General features: G+C 45.5%; 1 protein-coding gene across 2 annotated transcripts in view; it reads right to left on the minus strand.

Moving 5' to 3' along the window:
• The window catches only part of meis2a (Meis homeobox 2a), a 199,254-nt gene that overhangs the window by 40,859 nt on the left and 138,303 nt on the right, over positions 1 to 20,092 (minus strand). For both annotated transcript variants that reach the window (XM_034675608.1, XM_034675607.1), the window contains one exon: positions 6,484 to 6,629. In XM_034675608.1, the coding sequence (XP_034531499.1) occupies positions 6,484 to 6,629 (146 nt within the window). The remainder of the gene's footprint in view (positions 1 to 6,483; positions 6,630 to 20,092) is intronic.

The following is a 20,092-nucleotide window of genomic DNA, read 5'->3' on the forward strand; positions in this document are numbered from 1 at the left end:
TTGAAGTGGAGCTATGACAGATCTGGATTAGGGGGCAAAGTGTAAAGGTCTGATGTCGGAGCATGAAACGAATTAGGGCTTATTACATTCTAATGCAGCACTAAAACCTCCGGTGCGGCTACCAACTCTGTCAGATCAAACTGTAAACAGAGCTGTGACACACTAACACTGGGAAATTACAGCGCAGCCGCTCTGCAATGAGATGGCAAGGTTGATGCGGCACGTCATATAATTATACAGCCTGTGAAAATGGGAAGTCACTCGATCTCCCTTCTAAACTTTCATTCTTTTTTCTGCTCAATCCGTTGACAAGAAACACCTTGTTGACACTGAGTGCCACATACCGCACAGGGTGAAAGTCCAACTGATTTTGGAATATATAAATAAAAATGGACTCAACTTACAAATAAGATTCTTGTGTTAAATAACCAATCCCTGTGTTCACTCTTGTATTTTATTTCTGTGCTGTGGTGGCTGCTCTGTGTAGGAACAGATGGCAGACTGCAGCGGCTTGTGTCTCTGTTTTCCAGGGTCGCTGAGCAGCCAAAATAAGAACACAGCAACTTAACAATAGCTTTGCGCTAACCTTCAACCCTGCCTTAAGATCTTCTCCTCAGTCATTATCGATGACTTTCAATGACTCCTGCGCTAAACACCGCCAAACTATCGTGTCATATTGTCACTTACATCTGTTTTGCAAACACACAAAGCAGCTGGTATTGTCCTAAAAGCCATGTGATGACTCTTTTTCCTGCGTCTCCCACTGATAGTCACACATTCGGGCAGCGGCGGTGAACCAAACCGTCGCCTGGGTTGCTACGGGTGACTGGAGAGCTGACTTTTGGGCTCCGAGGCAAACGAGCACATGACAGATTAGTGTGTGGGCCTCCTCCAGGCTCCCACCTCTGTGACCCCAAGGAGCCCCCTCTTTACCCCCTTCTCACCCTTTGTTCTAACCCCTAACCCCCCCCCCCATCTTCTGCTTTGACTCCACCCTCTCTTTAACCAAACTACCAAACTCACAACAACATGAGGAAGTGAAAGCAAACTGATTTTCAAGGTGCATCAAAAAGACCTAGTTTTTAGCTGATCACTTATAAAGTTTCTGGGTTTTAAAAAAGTTTTATTTACATAAAAGTAGAAGTAAAACTCAAACAAATCATAACTTTAATTGTACCAGATGACAAGTGAATAAACATCCATCCAAGCATCCATTTCCAAGCTTCCTGTGGCGTGCAGTGTGCAAAACACTGCAGAAATAAAGTTGGAAATATGGAATAAACAGCTCTCAACAGATCAGTGTAAAAGGAGAAAGGACTCAGGTATCTCAAAGTGTTTGCAGATGTGCGTCTCTGCCAGTTAAATGCTGCTTGCGCTGGAACAACACACTCGGATTAGACGGACTAGAGGAGCTTAAACAAAACTGGGGACACTACAGATCTGACTGCTCAGTCTACTCAAACAACATGCCCTCTCTTGTTAACAGGGATGGACTTGTACACTTGTTTATCGTATCGGGACAAACATCCGTTGCCAGGGTCCGGCCTTGCCTGCGCCCATGTCTCGTGAATGACCCTAGCTGGATCTTTTATGTGCGTCTATAAAGGGCGGTCGAGAGAGCAGCGCGGAGGGCTCGACCTGACGATGACACCCTGTTGTCATGGAGACTAATGCTATGTTGGGCTTGGGTTGGGAGTGGAGGGAGGGGGAATGGCATGGGGGGGGGGGGGGGGGCTACTGTCAGTAGTGTCTAATGATGTTTGCAGCACAATGCACTCATCTCCTCAGAAAGTGTGATGTGTCCTTACTCTGGTTAACGCCTGTATTAGCAGATATTTTTACAGCTCTGCTTTGAAGCTACAGAAACAAACTTTATTCCATCAGAACTTTAGTTGAAATGTTTTTTTGATCAGTTAATGTCACTAACAATATTTCAGTGTAATGGTTCTAAAAATAAATGCATGTCTGATCTGCATGCCTGGTTCTGGGGGGCACTGTTGACCTAGTGCATGTGCCCCATGTACAGAGGTTACAGTCCTTGTTATAGCGGCCACTGGTTGGACATTTGCTGCCCATCTTCACCCACTTTCTACTCCCAACATTTCCTGTCCTTCTGGGAGTTTTTCATGATTTTGATCCATGCAGCATATTTCTTTATTTGTACACAGGGTACATTTTTATAGCAAATCCATTAAGTTAGAATCAAAGCTGGGGGTTATACATACATTTGCATAAATATAAGCAAAACTGAGCTGACTGACAGCTGGGGAGCTGTGTGCCAGGAGGCTAAAAGCCCTCCTCAGCTTCACCTCTTTGTCTGTGTTTACGCTGACCAACAGTTACGTTGAGTCATCATTTCCAATATGGCAACCACCGTTGTGCTTCAAAATGCCTCTCCAGCAACCAATAGATGACATCGCAGAGACAGCTTCCATGTTTGATACAGTGTGTGGCGTCTTGCTCCATCACTCTCTCCTTGTCCCAGTGGTGCAGAGAACACAATGGCTGTGTGGCACACACCAGCTGCTACTCCAACTTTTTGGGGGATGTAGACTGTCTGTCTGTCCTCTGAGTCCAACGTAACTGTTGGCAGGCATGTTTGTGGCATCATTTGATGGAAGGAGCCTTGCAGAATGAGTGAGGTGGCAGAGGGAAAGGGAGAAGGTTTTTTTCATGTTGCATACTGCTGCTTTAAGTGTTTTTGGCTGTTATAATTACTCATTGCAGTAATTATTCTAATTATTTCAACTTTGTTGTTTCCCACAGAAAAATTAAGGTGGACATGTATTGCACATTTTATAGTTGCCTTTCGGATCAGGCTTTGAAATTGACTCATCTTAAGAAACAATTAAATGTGCCTATATGTGTCATTTTGTGTCTGAACAACACTTCTACTGATCTCAGTCAAAGGATTTTCCAAATGACTGAGGGATATATCACTTCCCTTTCAAGGAGCCCAGGGGACCAATACACCTGGCTTAGCAGCTTAACAGAATTTCCCCAAACACCCAGGCCAAAGGGTGGCCCGGCACAAAACCTGAGACGCTTGATGCCTGAGAGGGCTACCTACTTACCCTTCTGACTGACCACTCACCCCTTCACACACACACACCCTTCTCCCTCCCTCTCTCTTTCTAGCCACCACATACCCACGTGTGCAACCCCTGGGTTTGCTCCTGAGGTCCCCTATTTATTTTCATAGGTGTTTGAGGGTTTACACTAGTCAAAAGACAAGGCCAGGGCCCAGAGTGGTATCTTTGGATTTGAGTGCTTCCTGTTTTCATTGCAAGGCCGACCTCTTGTCTTTACAGGGGTGAGCAAAGGCTAGCGGGGGGCTAGCAGGGGGCGAGAGGGAAGGAAGGCCAGGGGCGCCGAGGGGCTAATTGTAGGTTTTAGCGTTTGCTTTTGCCAAACAAAAGGGCATCACCTTGTGCAACGATGATAGTGAAACACCATCTCTTTATTTCTCGGTTTCCACATTCCTTTCATACAGATATTTTCCTCTCCGTTCTCCTCCCCTCGTGCTTTTGAAGTGCAGTAGAACATTTTACCCCTAACAGAGAAGTTTACCTTTCTGATAACATAATCTCCCTGTAGTATTGAAAAGCTTATACCAACAGTCTGGGATTTTCCTTCCCCTAATGTGGCTGGAAGACATCCAGAAACTCATGGAGAGGGAGGGAGAGAGAGAGAGAGGGAAGGGAAGCAATAGGGGAGGGGGGTATTACAGAGAGAAAGAGAGAGAGAGAGGAGGAAGGATAGAAGGAGGGAGGTGAGAGACTGTCTGACCCTCTTCTGCCAGCTTACACCAGCTGATCTGTCCAGCCATTTGCCAATTACATATAGGGCATTTAAGGTTGCCAGGTCACATGCTCTGTGGTGCTGTGTGTGTGTACATGAGCTCAACATAAATGAGGTCAGCTTTATTGCAGCTTCTCCATATAGTAAAAGTGTAATCTTCATGGTGCTGAAACCAGTTTTTTTTCTTGGCTTGGCTGGTTTGGTGGTACATATGAGTTGAAATGTGGGCGATTCGTACATGCTTGGTCATTAGGAAAAACCTTCCTGCAATTTCTCCCAGGAGAGTGTGAGGTCAGACTAAAGCAAGGCTGGGTGGGAGGGGAGGAAGAGAGGGCAATTTTGTTATACTGAATCCAAAAGCCAACAGTTGTTACTATTGGCCTGTGTTGTTTTTCTGCGTGTGAAGGGGGGTCCTCTCCTTTTGAGCTTTTCAGAGGATGTGACAATGGCTGGATGTTGAGAACATATGTAGAGAGACCCCTGCGGCTCATGCAAGAGGAGCTCCATGCTGGCCCCCACAGTTTGAGAAAATACAAGGCCGCTCCTTTCACTCCTCACCCCTCAGTTAATGAATGCATGAATGGCAGAATGCCGCTATAGGCCATTCAGGGGCCAAAGTCCCCAAGAATTCACCCCTTTGCACAAACGCATCCCGCAATAGCAAATACATTTGCTTAACAAATTAAAAGAAAGGGGAATGGCTAATGGGTGTGAGTGTGTGTGTGAGAGAGAGAGACAGAGAGAGAGGGAGAGGCTGAGTAAGAGAGAGTTTATGGGTGGGAGAACTGGATGGTGAGAAGGGGGATAATTCAATTAGTCCTCTTCCTCAGTAGAGAAATGAAGGTAGGTTAAAAGGGAGGGATTATTATTTGTACAAGACTGGCCAGGGCTTAACACAAAAGAAACAAATAAAGATTGGAGAGAACATCCACAAGCAGGCGATGTGATAAAGCAGAGAGGGACGGAGGGAAAGAAAGCCTTGAATTAACCGTCTGAATGAAACAGTTCTCTGAAAAATGCGCCTGCGCTCGGCACTGGGCTCCTTTTCCCTCTCTTTCCTCTCCATTCTTTCAATTCAATTTTAAAACAAACCTAAAGAAAATTGTTGGCGACTCTACTGCAAGCTCTGTATGCGTCATTCCTTCTTTGTCTTTGCATCTTTTGCAGAACTTTTCAGGGCTTTCACAGGAAAGATGAAGGGAGTCCAAACTCAATAAGATGTGTGTGTATTTCCTGCATGTGTTTAGGAAACTTAGATTAGATTTCACCTCGGTAAAACTTTTGCCTTTTTATTGTTTGTCTCCTTTACACGAGAACATGGCATTTAAAACAAAGAGAGAAAACAAATCCTCTTTCTAAAAAAAACTTTATCCTCCCTCCTCTCCTGCCCTCAGCCTCTGAATTGTGCCTGGTGTGTATGCGTCGGTGAGAGCTCTCCAGTCAGGGAACGATGGAGCTGTGAACAGCTGTGAAGTCATTTTGATAATGATGAGAATAATAAGCATGCAGACTGGCGTGGTGGAGCCGCTAAGGCCTGCGAGGCTCAGGGCTTTGCTGTTGCAGCTTCACTGCTCCTGAATAGATAAAAGTGATTAAAGCACTCCTGATTATCCCTGACCAATATGTAATGGATTTACAGCCCTTTCAATTAGGCCGTATTTGCTGGCCACACAGTACTTGGGGTTTTGGTTAGGTAATCAGGGTACAGAGGGCACGGGTGGGGGGGAAGGGAACAGGCTGCACCTGACCATCTTGAATTTACTCTGAACTAAGTCTTCTGTGTATTCTTTTCCTCTCTCTATTGTTGTCTCTGGGACAGTGAGCCACGTGCTCAGAGAACAGCTTATGTGTCCTGCTGTGGCCACCTCCTCCTGAAATCTGACCTGTGCTGCAAAATCAATACAGCCTGATGTTCTGATGATGTCCTGACATTAGTGAGGGTGGGGGGACATGTGGTACGTCCCTTCATACTTGACACAAACAGGCGGAAAAACAGAGGGACACTTACAGAAACAGAAACAGGGGAAGACCACCTTTCTTTTACCAAGTGGCTTTGAATGAACGTTACATCGTAATATTTAATCTTGTAAGAAGTGAATGAGATTTTTAGCTTCATTTTTCGGAAATGAAATATGTTTACATATTAACGGTGCAAACCTCAGGCTGAGACATAAGCTAGAAAACCACCAAGTCAACCAGACTTAAAATGTGCACTTGATCACTCATTTAAAAAATTTGCACATCCTTTCTGAATATCTACATTCCTTTTTACTGCTATCTCTCTCCAGTAACTACCGCTCCTTAACTCAGTATCCCCTGAAAACACATTCTTCTCCAGGCCAGACAAACAGTGCATCTCATACTGGAGTAAAAGTCCTGAATTGTTGGGCTGTCCGTCTCTTACTCTGAATGTGCTTAGCAGAGTAAACAGTCCCAAATGATTAAGTTGACCTGGTCACTGTGTCCCTCTGACAGGTGGCTGACAGGTGAGCATCACACTGCTGTTACCACTCAGTAACAACTTTGTGACAGGTGTGTGTGGATGAGCAGGGTTTTTCAGATTGTGTGTGTGTGTGTGTGTGTGTGTGTGTGTGTGTGTGTGTGTGTGTGTGTGTGTGTGTGTGTGTGTGTGTGTGTGTGTGTGAATGTGTCTCCCCACAATAAAGTAAAGTCTGTGCTTACCGTGAGATGCTGGAACAGCCACGCCCTCATGATGTTAGTGGCCACCTTGGGGAAAATGCCACGCTTTTTCTGCCTCTTCTTATCCTTGTCTGGATCGTCGTCATCCCCTGTGCCAGGTGATGCAACGCTGTTGTCTAAGCCATCTCCTGGACGGAAACCAAACCCAGGGTTAAATAACATCCCAGATTACAACACTGACTCACAATACTATAAAAAAATTCCTGATCTAAAAATTCTCAAAGCTGAAGCAGAGAGGCAGACAGACAAAGCTGAGTTTAAGGCTTATGAAAGATGGATAAATGGACAAATACCATAGATAAGGAATTCAAAAGCACTGTACTGAGGGCGAGCAAAGCCAGTGTATGTAGTGGAAGAAATGGAGGTAGAGTGGGATTTAGATAGCCTTAGACAGAAGCATGAACAGAGAGTGAGGGGTTTACACAGAGGCCTAACAGAGTTGTTCTATACCCCGGAGCCCTGCATAGGGGTAAAGGGTTAATGACTCTACTGTTATGCTTGGACGCTGTGAGGGTAGTTCTACAGTAAGAGGAGGACACAAAAAAATGGAGCAAGATGACAAAAAAAAAAGGACAAGGAGCCTTCAAGTACACAAGAGGCTCGGACTCATGTCATTAATTCAATTAAATTTGCATGCTTGACATAATGTAGAGCATTTTTTTTCAGCGTTTGAAGAGAGCCAAAGGGGACAGGAAGGAGTTATACAGTAGTACACAGACATTCATGCATTCATGTTGTGTGCACAGACACACACTCGCATACAAACAGAACTCAAAGGCGTTGATAATTCACGGCATCCAGTTGAGAAGTATTAAAGCAGGGATGTGATCTGGGTGCTTCATTGTTGCACTTCGATGCACATAATGGACTCCTCTGCCCCCCCACCCCCTCAAACCCAGACTTTCTTAGTCCTCCTCTACCCACTCCCATCCCTTGCAGCAACCCCTCCCCATTCCGCCACATGATTAGCATGACAGGCCAGCGGCGGCTTCGCCTGCATTAATGTCCGTCAGCGTTTGATTTCAAGAGGAAAAAACATGCACATACCCCGGCACGATTTCTCCTTTAAAATCGAAGTTTCCATCTTTGTCCCTTGCCTTTTTTCTTGTTCCTCTTCCTCTGCATTAATTGTGCATTAGCAAAAATGATTTACTTTTAAGAGTCATAGTTATTTTTTCTTGCCCCCGGGCACAAATGCCTTGAAAGCCTTCCTTGAGGGCATCTAAATTATGTATCTGAAAAACTCCTCCACTAAGGCAGGGAAGGACCCTGACGTTCTCAAAATTCAGACTTGCATGTCCTCCTGTTTTTGGGGAGGCATCAATCACGAGCACCTATATAAGCCTTAATCTCGCATAAATATTTGAACTAATAACATTAAAAAGGGGGAAAGAAAAAGGATCCGACTGGTGGCGTAATCAAATGCAAAATAAATGAAGAATACAAGGACAGCAGGGGCCCTCTCTTCTAACTACTTTCCCCACTTTCTTTCCCTTTTCTCCCCCTTGTTTTCCCCCCTCTTTTTTGTTCTCCCTCTGTCTTTCTTTCCTTTCTGTGCACTGTGTTTTCCTTCCACATCATTAGTGTGGAGCCACACGAAAAAGGGGAAAACAGAGAAGTGCAGACTTTGCGCTCCCTGTGTGAAGTTAAAGAAGCAGCGGCCCCTCCGCAGGACATATGGGAACGGGGACACAGGCTAGTGGTGTTGTAATTGTAGAGTGGGTGTTCATTAGTGGCAAATGCCGTAAATCCCATGCTAAGTACAGATCCTTGTTCAGGAAAGCCTAAAACAATAAACTTTGGTCTGGCCGTAGTGCTGCCCTGACTGTGAGGGGTTTCCTGAGAAATGCGACCCCGGCGGAAGTCGAGCCGAACTCCTCCAGTTTGCTTCCAAACTTTAACAACAACACAACTAGTGAGCTGTGAATTTTAACCACCCTCCCCTTGTTTCTCCGCTTTTGAGCTCCACTGAATAATGTTGATACACACTTTGCCTGTTTGTTTGTGTGCCGCAAGGTTTTGTGTTGATTTTCGAGCTGGTCCACAAATCCCTCTCCTGCTGTGAGCAGTCAGGCTCATCCAATGGAACCACACAGTGGCCAAAAGGCTGGCAGATTAATTTTATTGACGTTTCCATTTTCACTGCAATGCGATAGCCTCCCCCCTGGCCAGGGCCGGAGCGACCCATGCGTATTTACAGACTGACCTGTCACTTCATTACCCAGCATGCTCGCTGCCTCCTGCCCTAGCCTGCAAGGGTGAAACCGGACTCCGAGGCTTTCAGCTCCTCTGTCCTTGTGTCTCTCTTTCTCACATGGTCATGTGTGCACAGATTAGACATGTTTGGAATTTGTGTGCAGCTCTGACAGGAGTTTTTGACTCACTTTAAACATGCAGGAAAATGTGTTTTCCAAAAAGAGTGTGCATGAAAATCAAGTGTGGATAGAAGATGAAAAAGAAGAAACAAAGAAAGAAAGGATCAAGGAGAAGGAGGAGGAGGAACAGAAGGAGTAGAAAAGGAATCAAGAGGGCCCAACTTGCACAACCTCATTACATCTAAAGGAGAGCTGGTGCTTTGCATCCACCCCCACTCCTTTCTTACGAGCGAGAGAAGGAACGCTGCAGGGCAAATTGTCCCAAACGCTAATGGCTTCTGACTGTTCCCTGGCAACTCTGCCATTCTAACCTGTGTGGATGTGCACTCTGAAAAAAAATGGGGAAAGAAAAAAAAGTACAGGGCAGAGCAGGGGGAAGCGTCCCATCATCTGGCCATGTGACACAGATGGGGGTTGGCTATTAGGAGGCAGCCGAAAGGCCTGAGGGAGCCGAAGTGCAGGAGTGTAGCCCCAGGCACTTTTGGAAAAGCAGCGCCCTTGGAGACGGGAAAAAAGAAAGCCCCCCCTCTTCTCTCTCCCTTTCCCCCCTCTCTCTTTCTGTCTCTCTCCTCTTCCCTCCTTCCACTCAAGCAATATCTTGACTTAAAGTGCTCAGGATGAAACTTTTTTTCATATTTTCCTAAGCGTGGAAAACGAGAGGATGTAATCAGGCGAGATGGAAGACAATGACCAGATGCAAAGCGGGTGAGGGAGTGAATGAACACACCAGCAAACAAACAAGTCTGCAAGCACATTATGCTCACATGCATCCCCTCTCTCATCACCACTGGGTGGTTATTAAAAATGCATTCAGATATATCTCCCTGTAAGTAAATTGGTCTCAGGGCTGAGCTCATTAACGGGTTGGGAAAGGACTGTAAACACGCAGCAACTCTGCTTATCTTGTGTTGGCACATTCAGGGTCGCTTCAGGATTTCTTGCACAAAGAACTGGTTTAGCACAAAGTGTCCTGCAGTCTGCTGTGAAAAAAGTGGAAACCAGGGGAGGCCTAATGACTTTGGAGATCATACCTCATGTCTATGAGACACCGTGCCCCTCAGGGAGCCACTACAGTCTGGTCTGCTCTGGAAGCATTATGGATATGACCGCCAGTAACATATATTGTAGCTCTATCAGTACACACATCCTGTATACTCATGCATAAATGAATAATGACTTGTCAATAGTTGGAACACACTAAAACACAGTCATGGTTAGTTATAAAATAACACTCCAGACTTACTGCTCTCTATACTATGAATAAACCTACAGAAAAGCCTCTAAACAAGCATTAGGTGCTGTGTTGTGTGTGTTTTATTCTGAGGGCTGTGCAGTGATTTTGCGCAGTGAGGCCCCCGCATTTGTTTCAGGGTAATGAAGCAAGAGTGTAGAGGCAGTGGCTTATGGAAGCTGTGGTTAAAGTGACTAATTACAACAGACCCCCCAAGCCTGCTGTCAGCCCAAACTAGTCAGGCATGTTCACCCAAGCTCGCCCAAATGAGGCGAGAGGGGAGAAAAGTTAGATGGAAAGGAGAGTGCACGGAGAACAGAAGCTAAGAGCTAGCAGCAGCTTCTTTGGCCTTCTCCACCTTAGCACGCTATAGTGACCGGGGCCCTCCAACCCTCCCCTCCCTTTTTACACCACCTCTAGCCCTGCAGGCTTGGCCGCAGAGAATGAAGAGAAAAGAAGAGGGGGATTTAGAGCCTCCCTTTCCCCTCTTTTTCTCCTCAACTTTTCAGCCAACATAAGCGGCGTTTAGCACATTCAGTCCCCCCCCAAATGGCTGCGAATGAGAGAAGCAGTGGGGGCTCTTCTTTTGTCCGTCTGGTTACCCCTTTTATTTACTCTGGATTTACGAAGGGGTCTTTGCCGGCTCTGGGACCACATGCTCTTGACACACACACACATATACACACATACACAAACACGTACCAACTCTATTCACACTAGAGGAATGGCCGGCCCTCTGTTGCTCTGGGGATTACAGCTCCTCTGGCTATAACCGCATGCTAGCAATATGCTTCACACTCACGTAACATACAACACAGACGAGTGCTAACGAGTAGAACATAATCCCTTTAATGATAAAACACACACTTGAGCGTTCACTTTCTAACAGTAAGTAACCCATCAGGGGTGTTTGTGTGACCGCACCATATGGTTTACTGCGCTCATTCAGATGCATACAGTAGATGAGGGCTCTAAACAGCACTGTTTTAGTAGCAGCCAGTGTTTTTTTACGCTGATTATTTCCTGATCTGTGCTTAAACAAGCAGCAGCCCCTTGCACTGGACCATAAAACAACAGCTTAGTAAACAGCAAGCATGCTGACAAATTGGTAGCGCTCAGGCCGGAGTCATTAACAGCCCTAAAACCTGTCAGAGCAATTACAACAAACTCTCTCCTTCAGCAAGTCTCCCTGCTTAACTCACATGCCCACCTCCTCTTAACCCCGCCCCCCACCTAACATCAGGACTCTGGAGGATAAAGGTGGAGGAGAGAAAGCTACCACTTCGTCCTCTGCTCTCCACCAGCCATGACACCCCAGATAAAATGAGGACAAACCTCCATCTCAAACGCAGCTGTATCTGCATCCTGAGTGCTACGACTGAGCGGTTCCTCTTGCATGAGAAGTAATGTGTAGTTGTCTCCCCCCAAAAAACACATCATTAAGTGTTCCCTTAAATGAAGTGGAATAAGAGCTTCTAATTAGATGTTTTTTTTCTCTACGTGTGGGGAAGCGAGTCAGTCAGGCAGTAAGAGAGGAAGAAGAGAGGGAGGTGTGTGTGTGGGGGGGTAGTTGCTCAACAACTCCTGTACCTCCTCTCCTACCCTCCCTTCTCCGCCCCTTCTCTAAGCCCCCTAACCCTGCCATCAGGCAGATATCTCTCTGTCATCCCTGGAATGCTGAAGATAACTATCGCCTCTCCACCGATACAAGGCCTCTCTCCTCTCACAGGCACAGTACTGACCCCACTGTGCACATCCCTAACCGGTGAGGGCGAGGCTGAAGTGAAGTGGAGGGAGCTGAGAGAGAAAGAGAGGGCAAGAGAGGGGAGGGGGGGGGGGGGATGGTGAGGGCTGGAGGTATAACTTGTTTTTAACAGCCAGTTAGGCTATTTTACCTTTTAAACCAAATTAAGGGCTGGAGCAAAGCCACCCTCCCCTTTCAGCTTCTTCCCTGGAGCCAAAGAAGAGTAGTGCATCCAGGAGGGAGAGGGGAGGGAGTGGGGTGCATGGTTACTTTTCTCAAGAGTTACTGCCCAGAACTTTCTTGATCTTTTCATAAAATGATCAACGCCAAAACCCTGAAATTTAGCAACGGTTGCACAAACTTTGTACATTATCCAAGTCTTTAAACTGGGCCAACTATTGCTGCAATTAACCTTCCTACCTGCAGCAACAACTTTCTTATTGCACCATAAACTTAAAAAGTAAGACCTCTTTTTTTTTCTCCAAGAAACACTTTTCTATACGTGTTTATAAAAATAAATTCAAACACACAGAAAATTGCTGCTTGTTCACAGATGTGTAGTGTGTATGAAAGGATGTATGTCAGTTGAGACAAGACTGCAATTCAAGAAGGGGGGGGGCTTTTATTTGCCGAGGAAAAAAAGCCCCAAAGAAAAGCGATGGAATAAAGATGTATAAAAGAAAAGGAGGCAGGCTGTTGCAGATGTCAGGACCCAATTTGCATGAATGGCAAAGGGCTAAATTGCAGGGGATGGGGGAGCTACCCTCCTCTCCCCGCTCCTCACCCTCACCCCGCTCACTCTCTCTCTTATGTTTTGGAAGGGGAGACTAAAAGGGGAGCTGTGATGCCCATGACTGCTCCTCACTCAGCAGACAGGGATCAGTGGCTAATGAAGGGCTTTGGGTCTCCACCAGACATTTCACACTTTCTGCCTCCCTGACAACTCCACCCTGCTCCCCTTGCACTCTGACACTGCCGCCGTACTTCCCTTAGAATCCAAATCGAATGGGGCTAATTAGTCTTGCAGGTAATACAAGTTCGGACCTTGTTTCTTAATAAACAAATTTACCAATCTGCCAATGCTGTTATCACCGAGCTTCTGTCCGGTTAGATTTTGTCCTCACTTCTTTCCTCACTGAGTTCGGTACACTCAAGCTGTTCTTTATATTTTTGGTGAAATTTGCAAAGATTCACAAACCACTTCTATAATTCATATCTGTTTCCATAGAACAACAAAAACACATACCTAACTCCTTAAGTTTGAGGCTGCATTAAATATTAAGGAATAGGTATTTCCCAAAAGCAAGTGGGGCTATGTTGCATTGGAACAAGCACGATCATTAGGAAAACAAGCTGCTTCCACACTTTTTCATCTTTAAAAAGCTGACTTGACTTCGGAAAGAGAAAGAGAGAGGATAGAAATGAAGTGGAGCTATAGACAAAACTGGATGAATCCATCTTATAGGGAAGAAATTTAGAAATGGCTTTACATTCCCATCTAGGAATGATTTAATATCAAAGTCTTCCACCTAAAGCGTCAGAAAGCAGCTGTATTCAGGTCACTTTCAAAACTGTGGTTTCGTGATTCAGACCAGCTTTTACTGTTTAAGGCAATTTATGGTTACAGCATCAGCCCTGATTCTCTTACCCTCAATTACAATCTAAAACCAAACAAACAAACACAGTTTTTATACTTATGACTTGGATTTATTGCAGACATCTTTGCCACACCTGATGGACAGTGGCATCAAAGGAAAGTTTCACAGAGATGTGGCTTTCTGCGTAGAGCTGGAGGGGTTTGGTGGAATAAATGGATTAAAAGGTTTATAAATCAACAAGTCAACCATCAGATTGTAGCCTCTGCTCAGCAGCCCTCTCATCAGCCAAATGCCATGAAGTTTTTTTTTTTTCTCCTCGCTCTCTCTCTTTTTTTTCACACAAATGTCCTGGAGGCAGGGAACAAAGCGAGCAGAACTGATTACTGCGCTGCTGCCCCGCTCCGCCAGTCTAAACTCTGTTTGGCTTCCTAATGAGCTCACTAAAAACCCAATTCATCACCCATAACCCCTTCTCAACCTGCCTTGAAATCCCCCATTATGGGGAGTCAAGGACAGTCCGTTTACAGGCTTTGGGCTGGGGTCAAGGCCTGTGGCGGCATTTGAGGTAGTAGCACAGCCAAGGTTATTTTGGGATGCTTTCAACTGCATTTTTATTTCCTTTCAGCAAATCATCATCTCTGATTGTTGTCGTCATTTCATTCTATAGACTATTTTTGCATTGAGGATAGATTTTTACCCTCCAAAACAACCTCCCCTGTCTCTTTCGCCCCCCTCATTCGCAACACCAGCGGTGTTCTGGCCCAGAGTGTAGGAATGTCCGGCTTGATGACTGCAGCAGCGGGAATGTCCCGTTCCAGTCAGTGTTCGCACCAGAGATTTCAAGTTTAATACCCCTACGTCCCATCCCCGCAAAGACAGGAATTTGGTGGGAAGGGAATGTAGCGGGACGAGGAGGAGGGGGGGGGGGCGTACAGTAAGACTATGAAGGATGTGCTAAGAAGGTATGAAATGGACTGAAAATGAGAATATAAAAAAAAGGGAAAACCTCACACAGGAGGAGGTGTAGGATAGGAAATGGCTGTTGGTTGGAGAGGGGGGTCGGAAAGGAAGAAGTGGTGGAGAAGGAGGACAGCAGAGGGTTGGGGTGTACTCCCACTGTTCCTCATTACATGGAGTTGAAATGATCCTCCTGACACCTGAGCTGTAACCAAGAGATTACAGAATTGATGAATCCTCGGTTTAAAATGCAGCTGTTTTATTCTGCTTTAGTAATTAATTCTTTTTCCGATAGCGTATTGATTAAGCGTAGCCCCTGATAAAGTTCAAACTGAGAGAGATCCCTCCAGGGGCTTTGGCTTGGCCTGCTCGGAGGAGTCAATGAAAACTTCCTCCCTCCACCTGCATCTCTCTCTCTCTCTCGCTCTGTCAGTGCAGTTTACCCTCATAAATTAGTCAGATCTGAGAGGAGTGGAGCTCTTGCTGAATTGATACCAGCTTTGTCTGATACAATTCTCTTATTTTACACATACACTGATGCCGATGCTCTTATGGAAAGCCCCGCACTGCAAATCCCACCAAAACATTAATTTGCGTTTCACTGAGATATACAGTACATGTACTCTTCCATACATCTCCAGCAGCTGATTCCTTCCCTTTCCCCACCTTCCTTCCTTCCTTGTTCTCATTCTCACTCTTCCAGGGAACCACGGCACACAGAACGTAAGCGTCTCCTCTCACAAAACTACTCTTTCATTCTTTTTATCGCCCCGTTTTTCCATACCGCTGTGAGTGCACGTCTGATCAACAGAGGGTAAAGCGTCTCTCTCAAGGGAGCCAACTAGAAGAGAAATCAGATACAGCTTTACAAGAAAGTCAGCCGCTCATGTCTTGTCAAGACCCCTCACCTACCGGCTCCTTTACAAGTCAATAACCATGGCCCAGTGTCCTCCTCTGGGCCTCGGTACACAATCATCTCTCTCTATAGGAAGCAGGGGAGTCAGAGATATAGTGTTAGACTTAATGTAATACTATTCTGTACAAGTTAATAGGAATATTGTGGTTTAACTGCTAAAAATAGGTACTAAAACTGCAAACATTTCCACAGTCCTTGTTTCAAGTGGGAACTCCAGTAATCCCTAACATACAACACACTCTCCTTTCATTCATCTAATACATCCTGACAAATAATTGGTGACCCCACGAGACAAGAAGAACCAGTCAGAGGCCTTTTTCAGTATTAAAAACTAATGAAAGAGTGAATGAATTATGAAGGGAGTAGGGAAAAATATAATTAGAAAGGTGGAAGTAGTGCTTAATACACTTACCCCAGACTATTTCCTTTCGTTAATGGGACCGTGGCAAGCAGGGAGAGGGGGTTTTGACGTGGCAAGTATTGACTGTCCACCCTGCTTCTTAAGGTAAATCCAGCAGGTCATTTCATTAAGGCTCAATTCCATGGCACTAATTTTGATTTTTGGGGGCTTGACAGCTGTTGGGGAGTGGAAATTGGTATGGCAGGGACAGTAAGAGAGGAGGCTATTACTGCTGGGAAAAATACAAATTGCAAATCCCTGGGTTCAGATTACTGCCAGTCTGACTCGCTGACCATAAAAAAAAGTTGTATTTTGTCACATTTGTGAAATCAAGAGTGAAATAAATGTGTGTCAACTTCTCTTAAAGGAGACCTCACACATCTTCACTCATAAAACATGACTACTGTTTGCTGATCTGTCAGTGAGATGGACCTGGCTCACATTGTGAACTCTAAATCGCCTTGCCTTGCAAGTTATTATGCAGTATTAAAGTTCCAGAGAGAAGAAGAAGAAGAAGAAAAGAAGCTCTTCCTCTGATGCTATTAATTAGCAGTGCTCTATATCTCTCAGCTTTTTGAAGCTCTCCATCTCCTTTTGTTTCGTCCTCCGCTTTTCTTTTCTTTCTTTTTTTCGTGCGGCCTTCGTTATTGACTTTTCAATTTTCCCTTCACATCCACCCCCTGCACTGGCTGCTTCTGCTTCACCAGTTGCCCGGCCCCCGACAATACCCCCAAGCCCCACTCTCTGAGACGCCGGCTAGGGAGCCCTGAGAGCCGGGCCAGCCCTACAGCTCCCACCAGCCCACCACTCCACTCCCCACGAGACCAGAATCAAAGAGAGAGGCCCTTAAAATATAACCATGGGTATAATGAGGGTGCTCCAAAGAACAATAAGCATATACACCAAAGGAGGAGAAGAGAGTAGGAGTACAAAAGACAAGGGAAGGAAAACTATAGGAATGTTGGCCTGAGAAGTGAACAAAAAAATGAGAGTGATACTGTGCTTTTAGAGAGAGGGCAAAGGGCCACAGCCAGTGGTGATGGTAGCCAGGGCCACGCATCTATCCAACCACGTATCTGAACCCAAAACAACAAGGGGGTCTGCCGCATGCCTCTGGAGCCGAAGGGAGCCAAAGGGAGCACGACTAATTTCTGCACAACAATGGGCCTGGATGGGCGCCCACACAATAGCAGGTGCTTTGAATAGCAGCAGGGCCCTTGCAGCAGGGATCTTCTCCTCTCTCACTCCGAGGGCTCGGGCTCTGGCTTGTGTAACCTTTCATTTTCAACTGGGCTTCCTTTTGACTCATAAAGGATGAAAATGATCTCATGGGGGGGGGGCAAAGGAGTAAGAGACAGCCAGGCCTGTGAGGCACAGAGTCCGTCTGTGTTTTTTCCGTGTGTTATCTGCCTTTTTTTCCCTCTCCCTCTATTCCTCTCCTTTAAATTCTCTCTCTATCTCTCTTTACATTTACAGTATCCTCATGTTTTCTTCCCTCACTCCAACTTCCCCTTTTTTGCCCACCTCTTTCTCATTTTTTTCATCGACTCTTGGTCTGCTGTGTTGTTGTTTTCTGTAGTGGTTTGTTGTGCGGCTGCTGGGCGATCCTGTAGGCCATGATGCAGTGGTAAAGGCAGTTTTCCCCCCACCTTAAGAGCATTCTTTCCGGGGTCACAAGGTCAGGCTTCACAGATGTCTCCTGCAGACACTCAGTTGTCTAAGGACTGCATCCCTGGGAGTAAGCATTCGTACTAAACAATGCAGCCTCCCCCCCTCACTTTGGAAAATGTTAAATGTTTTTTTTCTTTTTGTGTCTCGCATTTTTCTTCCTCTGTTTTCATTGTTTTATTTTTGAATGAGAGTGAGTGCAATCTTTCCAAGGTGGAGGTTTTTCTTGTGTTTAGATAATGAAAAAAAGCACTGGTTATCACAAGATAGTGGTGTTTTCTGACCGCTTTCATTCTTTTAAACACTCCCCGTCTCCCCAAGTTTCCTCCAATTGTTCTAATGGGGCCTTAGTCATCCTTGCCTGATGGCAGAGGGAAAAGATGCTTTTAAAGGTCTTTTTCTTCTCTCAGTGTGTGTTGCCAGGAGAGAAAAATGAAAAACATGTAGTAACTGTCCTGAGCTCCACACTGAGTAAGCAGGGCAGAAGCCAAACAAAGAGCAATCCTAAATGAACAGAAAGGCAATATTTAAACAAGAACATCTCTATGTAGCCTCAATCTCAACAAAAAAATTGCGTAGACGAGAATTCCTGGGCCAAATGGCTTTCATTACAACAAAATCAGCTTCTGCCTTTTTCTTAGGGGGCGGAGCGTGACACTGGTAAAAGAGACAAGATTGCAGCATTTAACATGCAAGTTCTGCCTGAAAACATGGAAAAGTGTGTAATTGGAACAACATTTTCAAAATCCAGGCACTGAGCTATCCTTGAATATCTTACTCCTTTTCATCTTGCGCTCCCTTGTTCCTTTTTCTCTTCCTTCGTTTGATATGGTGCTCTCGCTTCCCCCTCTAAACATATCCTCTGTATTCTGCAAATTGATAACCCTCTAAATGAATTATGGTAAATGCATAATGAAGGTTTTCTCAGCTCCAGCCCTGCAGCCAGCCAGGATGGAGCATCTCGTTTGGCATGTTTGATTCGTTTTGTTGCGCATTTAGCCCCAGTGTTCCTTCAGAGTGCTCACTGCTTGGGGCATGTAAATAAGAAATTATCCTTGCTGACTAACATGGCTAATACCTCCTCTGGGGTAATCAAAAATTATTAGACGCTTGCTTCCAATAAACATTAGGGCTCATGGCACTAACCACTGTCAAATTGCTCACCTCCGCCTGCTCCCCAATAGCCATAAAATGGGCGAACAAAAGTGATCAGGTGTGGAAAAAGCTACATGGAAACTGAGAGACTGCGGGAGTGCTATTATGCCTAAAAAAGCAGCCCTTGGCTTTAAGAGTCATTAAAGCATGTACTAGAGTGGGAATCAGACTAGAAAATGAGCTTATCTTGCATAATGCCCTCAAAAGCTTTGCATAAACGTGAAAGATGTGTGCGTGAAAATCAGCGGCAGAGAGGAAGAACTCGGATTGTAACACACTTCCTTTATCATCCACCCACACTCTTGGACGGTGGCAGCATGGTGAAAGCACTACCTGTAGGGTATAGCTGCTCCACTCATTTCTAAACAGGCGTCAGTGGGTAAACTCGGGTTTACACAAGGGGAAAAAAACCACACAGCAAGTGAGCAAGCTATAGTTGGCCTTGCTAAGTCACTGGACTCAAACTGCTTGCTGTCTTTTGGGAGGGACCTTTTAGCTCTGATGTGGGGTTCGGATATTAGGGGGAGGAGAATTGGGAGGGTGGGGGTGGTGGAAGAGATTAAAGAGCCAAGGGAGGCAGAAGAAAGGAAAGAAAGTAAAAGAGCACAAGGCCCATTGGTCAAACACAAAGAGGGAGAAAGGGAAAGGACATTTGAAGTCAGGGTTAAACTCCAAATAAGCACACCTTAAACGGGCTGGTGTAAGCTGGCAGTCAGGGTTTTTCGGAGTTTCCCTGCAGGTGTGCCTTTGACAGGCTTGGCCTCTGTAACCTCTCTCTGATCTAGAGAGGGGCCCGGGGTTTGGACACAGAAGAAACCAGTGGCATCTTGCTGCCTCTGAATCCCATTCTACGTCTATTACATTCACACACGCATGCTTACACTCTCTGTAAACACACACACACACGCACACACGCAAACACACTGCCAGACAAGGGGAAAACAAATCTGGTGAGGACTAGAGCAATTGGATTATCACCTCTAAAGGGTGACTTCTTGGCTGACCCCCTTCAGGCTAGCGTGCTGAAACAAGACGGAAAATTTCCTGGGAAAACACTCTGCCTTTAAAGAACAGAAGCACTGTCATCATTGTGAAAATACAGCAGCGGCAGCATTAATGGACGTGGAAATGCCCTGTGGGGCACGCGCTCAAATCCCTTTTAGTCATATTACATCAGACCCCTGTGCACTCCTCATCATCACCACAAGCACTGGAGTAATCAGCAATGGAACATGGGTGTGTAAACCCACTGTATAATGAACTGATACAACAGAGCAGCACTCTGTCTTTGTTTTTGGCCCAAGCCTTTAGGTATCGGAGAAAAAAAGTAACTTCCCTCCTTTAACTTTGGCTCAATCATGACTGTTTCCCTGCAACACCTCTTCCTCTCTGCTTTTAAATCATGCTCAATTCACTCAAAGATAATCTAGTCTTCATCTCCTCCTCAGAAAAAGAAAAGAAAGAAAGAAAAAACCTCTCCCTCAAGCTTTCCCTTAATGGCGCAACACAGACATTCTCCTCAGCTGCTGTCAGAATAATCTGGGTAA

The sequence above is a fragment of the Notolabrus celidotus genome, chromosome 22 (genome assembly GCF_009762535.1).
Source record: "Notolabrus celidotus isolate fNotCel1 chromosome 22, fNotCel1.pri, whole genome shotgun sequence".
Classification (NCBI taxonomy): Eukaryota; Metazoa; Chordata; class Actinopteri; order Labriformes; family Labridae; genus Notolabrus; species Notolabrus celidotus.